Below are 11,368 nucleotides of genomic sequence, written 5' to 3'. Positions count from 1 at the left end.
TTTGTTATGAACAAATAACTCAATTTTTGTCTCATGAGTCCAAAGCACTTTGTTCCAAAATTAATCTGGCTTGTCTAAATGAGCATTTGCATACAACAAGCGACTCTGTGGCGTGAGTGCAGAAAGGGCTTCTTTCTCATCACCCTCCCATGCAGATGTTCTTTGTGCAAATTGCGCTGAATTGTAGAACGATGTACAGATACACCATCGTCAGCAAGATGTTCGTACAGGTCTTTGGAGGTGATCTGTGGGTTGTCTGTAACCATTCTCACAATCCTGCGCATATGCCGCTCCTGTATTTTTCTTGGCCTGCCAGACCTGAGTTTAACAGCAACTGTGCCTGTGGCCTTCCATTTCCTGATTACATTCCTTACAGTTGAAACTGACAGTTTAAACCTCTGAGATAGCTTTTTGTAGCCTTCAACTAAACCATGATACTGAACAATCTTTGTTTTCAGATCTTTTGAGAGTTGCTTTGAGGATTCTGTGCTGTCACTCTCATGATTAGACACACATGTCTATGAAGTTCAAGGCTTAACAAGCTAATCCAACCAATTTGGTGTTGCAGGTAATCAGTATCCAATTTGGTGTTGCAGGTAATCAGTATTAAGCAGTTACATACATTCAGATCAGCAAAATTACAAGAGGACCCAAATTTTTGCACAGCCAGTTTTTCACATTTGATTTAATTTCATACAACTAAATACTGCTTCACTAACAATCTTTCTTCGGAAAACACCCCAGTAATCAGATGTTCCTATGTGTGGTACCCGGATGGGGGTTGTACCCAGCTGGCATGCCCGAGAAGACCGGAGGAGGGCTTGTGCCTCTTCCAGACCTCGAGGGGGCGACTGCCCTGGGGGCCACAGTTAAAGAGTTGGAAAGCTCGACCCTGTAGGGGCCCATGGTCACCACCATCAGACAGACACTGAGACAGGCAGATGTCCAAAACACCCGTTTATTCTTCTTTTAAACAGCACAACACAGCTACAATAAACTCACACGGCTCAGTCTTTTTTCTACTCTCTTTTCCTCTGCCGCCTCCACTCCTCCACACACAAGCTCCGTCCTATTCCACCCGACTCCAGCTCTCCAAATGGAGTGAGGCGGCCCCTTTTATGTTGCACCTGGATGTTCCCCAGGTGCATTTGGTTCCTCTTCCAGCAGCACTTCTTGGTGTGGCGGAACTGCTGCCATCCAGGGCGCAGGGATCATCCGGGGGGCTGCACTCCTACACCCCGGGGAAGATATTGCCCCTCTCACGGTCCATCCCTTCTCCAGGCATCCGGATGAGGCAAAGTCACCAGTCGTCTGCCACAACTATTTGCCAGTACACCTCTTCCAGACATGCTATTTGATCTTTTCTTTAAAGGCTGAATAGGTGTTTGGTGCATACACAAAGAAATTGTCAAAGTTTTCCACCTTGTAGGAGAGTCTCATTGTTTACTAGAAACAATCTTTACATCACCAAGCTGAAGGTTTGCTAGTATCTCAACAGCCAGAGGGGGAACGTGTGAGTAGAGTAATACCCACTCTTAAATGAGAAGTCTGATTCCAGTGCCAACGCCATATATAGAGGTGAGTCTAACTGTATCTAGCCAGTATCCTTTAAACCTGACAAATTCCTCAACAGTGGAGTTACATTCCACATCCCAAGAATCAATTTCCAATGTCAAGGTATAGTATGCCTGGATCTGTCCTACTTCTTCCTGTCACCTCACTGGTGCTGCACCCAATACTTACTTTTTGCCTTGGGTGGTGAGCCTACATGGTAGTTCTACACAGCTGTTTTGAGCTCAGTCTGATCAACTTGAACAGGTTACTTAAAACCAGGAGCAGGTGCCAATATCTATGTTACAAGCATGGCCCCACGCCTTTGACTAATGTGCCATGTGGCCACCCTGTCAGGGGCACCAATCTCCACAAAGCGCAATGCTAAGGATCATTTATGGCCACCGTGCAGCGTACATATCTGTGGCAAAATCAATACTCATGCCAAAAATAACAGCCTCGCTCTCTTTTCCTGGGGTGTTTTTGTGAGAATTTACCTGAAAACCAGTTAATATTTCTAATAATGAATAGAAACATTCTACTTTGAAATTCTTTATTTTTGTAAGTATTACCATCAAAAGTATTTATTAATATTCAAAGTAACATTCCTTGATACCTTTCAAGTGCTACTAAAGCACAGAAAATATTTCTGAATTAAATACAAAAGATAATTTTTATATCAGAGTTCTACAGTTTATTCTCAGAAAAATGACACAATCATAAGAAATTAGATTTTTTTTTCTTTTTATCCTTAAACTACACACAATTTGTAAACACATGATCAGTAAAAAAAAAGATGTATTATTCTGTGTCTGTTTATGACCAATAAAATAAAAATAGTAATAATAAGATCTGTGTCTTAATTATTTTTCACTGAATGTTCTATATCATCAGTAATACATACTGTACATTAAAAACTGACAACGAGGATTCAAAGCTTTAAAATATTGACTAATTTTCAACAGTATTTCAGATGCAAATCATATTACTCAAGAGTATAAAGGTCAGAATATGGCTACACACTGTTACTTGGAATTATTTTTTATTGGTTCCCCTTAAATGGATGCATTCATACTGCTGCAATGTTTATTTTGAAAACATTAGCAGAAAATAGAAAAATGCAACTGCACTAAATTTATGCATCCATTAGCCCACTTGTGAACTCACATAATTAAGTTCAGAGTCATGGACACTACTTTTATCATCCTCAAAAATACTGTTTTGCTGAAAGTGGAGAAACATTTTCAGAGTCAAGTGAATTAGTTTTTTCTGTCCCTTAAAAGCACATATACTGGAACGAGGCAAATCAACTTGCTCTGTACTTTATGTTTCTACTTTATATAGTTTTTAAATGTTCATGTGAGTTTGACTGCAATACCAGTAACTAAACATAAAGAAAGAGCATGTTGTTAACATGCAAATGAATCCCACCACCATCTTCTCTCCTAGGCAGTATTGGTACACAAAAGAGTGAGTAGATATTAGTATATTTTCTGGTAAAGATGTATTCAGTTTTATAAATTTATTCATCAGGTTCATACCTACAAAAAAATAATAATAAACATATAATTAATAAAAGGCTTAAATTTCATCTTTGTTGTACTGAAAATGCTGATAATGATGAATACATTTTTCCCCCACAACTATATTGCAGTTAAAATAAGATGATAAAAGTAACTTTACACAATGACATATTAGTGTTTCCTGATACCGAAAAACAAAAGGTACAAATGTCATTCACTGTTTTATATGTTGAATAACAGCAGAAATCTGTATGGTTGCCAGTATAAAACTATAACCGCAAGTAAGAGTTTTAGTATTTTTGGGTGAATTGCATTTTGTTTTGCTGAATAACCTCAAGTAAACAGAAGTGAAAAGTTGACATATTTTGGGACATTTCCACGCATGACCACTCTTGATTTGCTAAACTGAACATAAAAAAGATAAAAAATAGTGAATAATTAGACTAGCCCCCTTAACCTGCTCTATCAACAGCCTTCTCTAAAGCCAGCACTACACTACACGATTTCTAGATGGAGCAGATTTCAAACTTGAGAACTGCTCTCGCTGATCTCATCATCTGATGATGTCAGAATGTATGACTAGAGATCACAGGGAATGACAAATTAGATGACTCCATGATGACTTTCCAGCACAGTTTCACAGTTCCAAAACATCGTAAGCTCACCTCTTTTTCTAACAGTCAAGAGCATGCTCCCTGGCAGTGCCAGTGCCAAAGTACCACAAGTTGAGCCACAACCTCAGACATTTTTTTTTTCATTTTTTCCATTTTATCATGGTACGTGAAACTTGATATATCAGAAAAACAAGTCTCTCTTCTGTTTGTAATGTTCAAAACACCCAAGTTCCTTATCTCTGCAACATATGCATCATATTTTCAGGTGAGCGCTCATTGGTTGTCAACTCTCACATACACACAGAACCACACAACTTAAGACTTTGATTTAGTAGGGGAGAGTCACAGACTGGTTGGTCTGTATTATTGGGGATCTCAGACTACCAATAGTGATGAATTTAGGTGGATCTGCTATGCTTTTGGAATTGCATTGTGCCATTTACACAAGAAATGTGTAGGTGGATGAAGGAATAGATTTAAATAAATATCAACAAATCACAAAAGATAAACACCAAAGCCTGTAAAAAACTAAAGAATCCAAAACATTCCCCAAATCCACTATCAATACCTAGAGAACACATTAAGGCCTTTCAAATGATCTACAGAATCCCCAGACTTCAGTATTGTTGAAAATCTATCATGACAATGAATGCAAGAAAGAAAATATTTCTGAGCTAGGACAGAAATTCCTAAAGCAAGAATTGGAAGACTCCTATCTGGCTAAGAAAGGTACCTGGAAGTTGCTATTTCTGATAAAGGACAAAGTTCCACATACTAACTAACAGGGTTCCCATACCTTGGCACATTTCAGTATATATAATTTCAGTCAGTTATATTAATAAATAAATAACAATTATGTTTTAAATGTGTAGAAATATTTCAAGTTTAGGTCTGTCACCTCCACAGATTGTGAAAAATTCTTTTAACTTTGAGATTTAATAATTACACTGTTGCACAAAGTTGTATTTAAACATTAATGGGACTGTATGATAGACGTGTCGTGAAGTACACTCTCACAAAAATATTGTGGGCCCATTGTGCATGGCAGCTCGCATAGGGGATCAGCATGGTCAGGTATGCATATCTGCATATCCTGCATACTCAAAATCACAGCATATATTATCTATACAGATACAACAGAATGATGGTAATGGTGGAGTTAATCATCTCTGTGGACCAATGAAAAACCATGAAGCAGTAGTTTCAGCAATGAGTCTCACTTCTACCTGCGGTTAATGCACACTGAAATGGAAGATAGAGACATGTTCATCGAATAGCACAACTGGTGACACTGCATTATTTAAGAGAGTCCAGTATATCTACTGCTTTTCTGAGTCAGTTTGACAATGAAAAAATAATCAGATCTGTCTGTCACACTTTCCAGGTGCCTTTTTCCATTAGCACATAGCCAACATACATAAAAGGGCCATCTCCATGACATACTTAAATAAAGTAAGTACTCTTTGCAGAAGTAAGACATGGGTCATTCTGCCATGCCAACTACAATCTACCACACATCTTACATGAACCCTGGAAAAGTGATGCTTTGCTGAATGTGTTATAAGATACCACACGGCACCAGGGTGACTCCACTCTTACTATATGCATCTAGCTGTTTGTATAGTCAATTAATTCCCCCTTTACAGAACTTCATTCAAGACCAAGAAATCTTTGCATTGTTCTGGTTTCAGAATCACTTTGTACTTGGCATGCCACTACAAGGACTACTTCTGAATGCAATTATTTTTCTTGTCAGAGTACAATTTTCACAAAAAAGTTTAATTATCCAGGAAATGTTTGTTGATTGAAGTTAAAAAAGTAGAGAAAATCAAAGAATGTGCCTAGTTAAATAGATAAGCAAATTGTACTACCACTGTTTTTGCCTCAAAACATATTAAAATAATTCCAGAGATGATACAAGTTAAAAGTAAAATATATAAATTGACATGGTTAACTTGAAAAATGTCTAACAAACTAAAAAGCGTGTCAAATAATTCTTTGTTAAAAAAAGAATATAATAGTTTGATTCATATTGAGTTATAGAATCTTAAGGATGTTACAGCGGTGGATCATACTAGCCTGAACAAAGAGCACATTGTATTAATTCCTTCAAGCTCATCTCAACCACTACCACTGCAAAATTAAAAGTACTTACTTTAACAATCTCTTTCTTATGTCTTTTATTTGTTCATTTTTTTTGGTCAACATTTCTTTCATATTACGGTATGCAGCTGTTTGCTGAAATTTTTTCTCTAGCTCCTAAAAATAGAAAAAAAACAACATGACACTTTTACACAATGAATGTATAAAACAGAAACCATTTGTAACAATTTGCAGGTATAAATTAACTTTTTTTATAACTAGGGGGCTTCACCCCCTGCTCGCTTCGCTCGCCAACCCCCGTGTTTGGTTTTCCGGATACACACACTTGTAAGATTATTATTTTTTTTTTTTTTTTCTTTGAATTGTTGCTATTTCATTAGTTTCACTTTCATTTCAGAACTACTGTAAAAACAATATTTGGAATCATTTGTGTCCCAATATGCTGAATCTTTTAAATGAGGTCTGTGAGACTTGTGTTTAATGACTTTTGTACCATAATGTAGGAAAGGTTTCTGTGTTTGGAATTTCAGCACAGACAAAACGATCCACATCATCAGCAGTTAATAATTGTTTTTGAAAAGTAACCAATAAATGCATGTAAGTTAAACCCCATTTTTGGAATTCTCTAACTTAAACTAATTTCTTTTTGTCTGCGTCAATGCGATCTGTGCTATCTTTTTTTTTTTTTGATACTGTAGCGACTGACGCAATAAAGTATCACAAAAGTTCTACTTTAACAATCGCCGACTGCATAATCCCAAACACAACTTTCTAGCATCCTCTCCAACCCTTCCTCCCACAGGTCTCGCCTCCCCCTTACCGCATGAATTTGCTCCCAGCTATCAATCTGCCGTTGTGTACTCTGCTCTCCCGTTGCTATTTCATTAGTTTCACTTTTATTTCAGAACTTCTGTAAAAACAATATTTGGAATCTGTGATGTCCCAATATGCTGAATCTTTTAAATGAGGTCTGTGAGACTTGTGTTTAATGACTTTGTACCATAGTTTAGGATAAGTTTCTCTGTTTGGAATTTCAGTACAGACAAAATGATCCACATCATCAGCAGTTAATATTTTTTTTGCAAAGTAACTAATAAATTCATGTGAGTTAAACCCCGTTTTTGAAATTCTCTGACTTAAACTAACTTCTATTTGTATGCGTCAGTGCGATCTGTGTTATCTTTTTTTTTTGATACTGTAGCGACTGACGTAATAAAGTGTCACAAAAGTTCTACTTTAACAATCGCCGACTGCGTAACCCCAAACACAACTTTCTAACACCCTCTACAACCTTTCCTCCCACGGGTCTCTCCTCCCCTTTACTGCATCAATCAACACCCAGCTATCAGTCTGCCGTGGTGTACTCTGCCCTCTCTCGAACAGACCTAACAGTCACTTAAAACAAAAAAGGCTTCAGCTTGGCTGGAACGCTAAAATACGTTCGACTGTAACTGCTTTCATATTCTGTACCTTTCTCTGCATATGTATCTCTTTTCTTCGCACTGCTCTTTCTTCTTTGCTGAGAGTGTGACTTTACATGACTGAAGGTTTTGTTGGCTGTCCGAGCTCTAAATTGATAAGAGGGGTGTGTCTTGCAAGATTCTTATGTTCCACGTCCCCGCAAGACTGCCCTGGGACAATCTCTTGGAACCAAGTCTCATGTTTACGATCCCCGCGAGACGCTCCGTGGCCCGTCTTTGTTGTCTTGCGGGTCTTTAAAATGTCTTTCGAGAACTTCCGAGAAGATCACGTCTCGTCGCCTGGCTTTTACATTCCAGGATTTTTTTTTTTTTATATATAGAGAGATGTGTAACTTACATCTACATTACTGTTGTCTTCAATTAATTTCCACTCTAATTACATTAAATTGTTTTACAAATTTCAGGTAATGTAATACAGTAAAAATTGAAAAACAATATCCTCATACCAATTCATGAATATTATAAGTTCCCCCAAATAAAGTAAAACATTTACACCAAATAAAATGTTCCCTGCAGCCCTTAATTGGGATTATAAGCTCTCAGTACATCAAAAACGTTTTCCAACAATATAAACAGAATTCAATTTTTTTTTCCCCACTCTTGCCAAATTGTGAAAAACATTTATCTAAGCTCTATTAACAAATGTCCTCATGCATCACTGGTTGTACCCTGTGCTCATGCAGCAAACACTAACAAAACACTTAACTCATGTCATCACAACCTGAACTGAGTTCAATACTCCTTTATCCACATGTAAACAGTAATCATCAAAACTGTTCACTCATCATATGATCAAAAGTATGTCAGTGTATTTGGAACAATGGATCCAAACGATGAGAGGGAGAGAGTTTGTGAAAGACAACTTCAAAATTATCACAAATTATGTAAAAAAGACATACAATGTATCTTGTTAAGTTTGTAAGTAATTCAGCCGTGATTGTATTCAGCCCCACCTACCTTATGACAAAAGAAAAAGTGCCCACTAGTACAGTTACCTTTTCTGCGATGGTAAGTTGCTCCTGAACCTTGAGCAGATCTTGTTTTGTTGCTGCTAAGTTGACTTCGAGATTCTTTTGGGTGGCAGTAGTATTATCTAAAGTCTTCTGGAAATCACACTTTAGTTCTTCAACAGTATTTTCCAAAGTTGCAATTTCCTTTGATTTCAGATTACCCTAGAAAAAAAGAATACCATTTTAACCAGTAACAATAAACTTGTTATGTAGAATTTTGTACTTTTCTCTTATTTAAACTAAGACTAATTTAACACTAGAATTACCAGAGCCTACGAAAAAACTCGTAATTCCGTCCCACCTTAAACTGCTTCTTAAATCCCTTCACACCTCTCCGCCAGCGTCCTTTGTTCTCTAAATGTGCTGATAAAAAGAAGCTAGGAGCAGCCGGCTATTCCATCCCCCCACCAATTTAGAACGTGCACGAACTTCTCTCAGCTCATGCCTTGATTGAGTATCTGGGAGTAAAGTGGAGTTTTAGAGTGAAATAATAGATCGTTGTTTGGAACACACGCATTTCATGTCTGTTCCGTTTCTACAGTAATCTGTGTCAACACATTGTTAAAACAGAAACTTTTTTTATATTCTAGTAGTAGATGACAAAATGTATGCATAAACTATATAATGTATGAAGCCTGAAGTCCAAATAGCAAAGAAACATTTTCACAAGAATAACACAATTGCACTTTTATTCAAACATATAACTGCAGAAAGAAAAAGCCGCCTTAACATGCGACATTGACACCAGTTTACTATAACTGACTCCGTGGTTCAATAGATACAGCCCCCGCTTGGGAATCAAGGGTCACGGGTTCGATCCTGCGCCCCTCCCTTTTGAGAAGTAAACTGTTCTTAGTCTTACTGTTTTAGAAGAAAAACATACATTTGATTTCAGTCTGTAACAGCCGGTGCAATTTATGATCTTTGTAAAGGTTAGCTTTTTTTTTATTCACTTTTCACTCTCTCAGTCGCGTTCAGAATCAATCCATACAACCCCATCTGACACGGCTGTTTTCACTAAAGACGCGCTATAGCTCTGCAGTGTACCACGATGCATACTAACGCCCCCGGTTCTGACACACAAACGCTGGCGAAGCTGCCTTCTTCGTATCTCACCGTCACTTGCTTTTCTTTTTATTCAGTTTTATTGAGTGTTCCTGCCAGTCCCGCATGTTGCTGTATGCTTTTCTTTTGCACCCAGGACATGCAGAAGAAAGAATGGTAAAGACCAGTAACTTCGCGCTATATGCAATCATCAGACACTCCCCATCTGCCCGTGTCGCTCAAACACAGGAACATATATTGGTGTAAAAGTATAACAAAAGTGCACTTTTATTCAAGTGCACTTTTTCCATCGCCTTTTCCTGTAAGAAGCAGTGTACACACTTCTCTCTATGCTGTGGTTTCTATTACACACCTGAAAGAAAGACAATATATGTGAAAATATAATCGCACTAATGCAATATTATTTGAAAACGAACAGCGTCAGATCGGGTGTGAATTTATGCAGGAACTGGAAATTCTCTGATCGGGACCTTCCCCCAGGGAAGAAAGTACAGTGTCAGGTGCTCATTCAGTGTAATAGAAACCATAGCACAGAGAGGTGTGTACACGGCAACAAGTACACGTGTCGTAAATGTAGGAAGGACGGTCCTTGGGTGTGTGGGAACTGTTAATATTTGAATGTGATGATTTTATATAGCACGGAATGAAAATCTTCACTTCTTAGCATTGCACCATGCAAGATGTCGTATCAATCGCCTACTGTATCTTGCTTTCTTTTTTCTTCGGTTATACAGGTAGTTTTGAATAAAAGTGCACTTGTTTTGTTTGCGAAATGAAGTGTCTGCGTGCACTTTTCGTGGCATTACACGTGTATTTTTTGAGCATGCCCGTTTGAGCAGTATAAAAGTATTGAAAAGTATAACAAAACAACGGGCAGATGGGAGTGTCTGATGATTGCATATAGCGCCGAACTTACTGCTCTTTACTATTCTCTCCTCTCGTGCCCTGGAGTACAAAAGAAACAGAATACAGACGCGCTATAGCTCTGTTGTACCACGATGCATACTAACGCCCCACCGGTTCTGACACACAGACGCTGGCGAAGCTGTCTTCTTCGTATCTCACCGTCACTTGATTTTCTTTTTATTCAGTTTTATTGAGTGTTCCTGCCAGTCCCCGCATGTTGCTGTATGCTGGATATGTTCATATGTATTGTCTCTTTCTTTCAGGTGTGTAATAGAAACCACAGCATAGAGAGAAGTGTGTACACTGCTTCTTACAGGAAAAGGCGATGGAAAAAGTGCACTTGAATAAAAGTGCACTTTTGTTATACTTTTACACCAATATATGTTCCTGTGTTTGAACGACACGGGCAGATGGGGAGTGTCTGATGATTGCATATAGCGCCGAAGTTGGTCTTTACCATTCTTTCTTCTGCATGTCCTGGGATGCAAAAGAAAAAGCATACAGCAACATGCGGGACTGGCAGGAACACTCAATAAAACTGAATAAAAAGAAAAGCAAGTGACGGTGAGATACGAAGAAGGCAGCTTCGCCAGCGTTGTGTGTCAGAACCGGGGGGGGCGTTAGTATGCATCGTGGTACACTGCAGAGCTATAGCGTCTTTAGTGAAAACAGCCGTGTCAGATGGGGTTGTATGGATTGATTCTGAACGCGACTGAGAGAGTGAAAAGTGAATAAAAAAAAAGCTAACCTTTACAAAGATCATAAATTGCACCGGCTGTTACAGACTGAAATCAAATGTATGTTTTATTCTAAAACAGTAAGACTAAGAACAGTTTACTTCTCAAAAGGGAGGGCGAGGATCGAACCCGTGACCCTTGATTCCAAGCGGGGCTGTATCTATTGAACCACGGAGTCAGTTATAGTAAACTGGTGTCAATGTCGCATGTTAAGGCGGCTTTTTCTTTCTGCAGTTATATGTTTGAATAAAAGTGCAATTGTGTTATTCTTGTGAAAATGTTTCTTTGCTATTTGGACTTCAGGCTTCATACATTATATAGTTTATGCCTACATTTTGTCATCTACTACTAGAATATAAAAAAAGTTTCTGTTTTAAC

At 38.1% G+C, this 11,368-nt stretch overlaps 1 protein-coding gene across 2 annotated transcripts in view; it reads right to left on the bottom strand.

Annotated features, from left to right (window-relative positions):
* Positions 1–2,106: 2,106 nt before the first annotated feature.
* lztfl1 (leucine zipper transcription factor-like 1) overlaps positions 2,107–11,368 on the bottom strand; it is an 80,172-nt gene continuing 70,910 nt past the window's right edge. The window contains exons 8-10 of one of the 2 annotated variants that reach the window (XM_039753469.1): positions 8,268–8,426; positions 5,844–5,947; positions 2,107–3,092 (exon numbers count right to left, since the gene is read on the bottom strand). In XM_039753469.1, the coding sequence (XP_039609403.1) occupies positions 3,074–3,092; positions 5,844–5,947; positions 8,268–8,426 (282 nt within the window). In that variant the 3' untranslated portion in view covers positions 2,107–3,073. Of the gene's footprint in view, positions 3,093–5,843; positions 5,948–8,267; positions 8,445–11,368 lie in introns of both variants that reach the window. The other variant, XM_039753468.1, reaches the window with a different exon arrangement.

The sequence above is a fragment of the Polypterus senegalus genome, chromosome 5 (genome assembly GCF_016835505.1).
Source record: "Polypterus senegalus isolate Bchr_013 chromosome 5, ASM1683550v1, whole genome shotgun sequence".
In the NCBI taxonomy this organism is placed as follows: Eukaryota; Metazoa; Chordata; class Cladistia; order Polypteriformes; family Polypteridae; genus Polypterus; species Polypterus senegalus.
The sequence above is the reverse complement of the archived record's forward strand: the minus strand, read 5'-3'. Positions and strand labels throughout refer to the sequence as shown.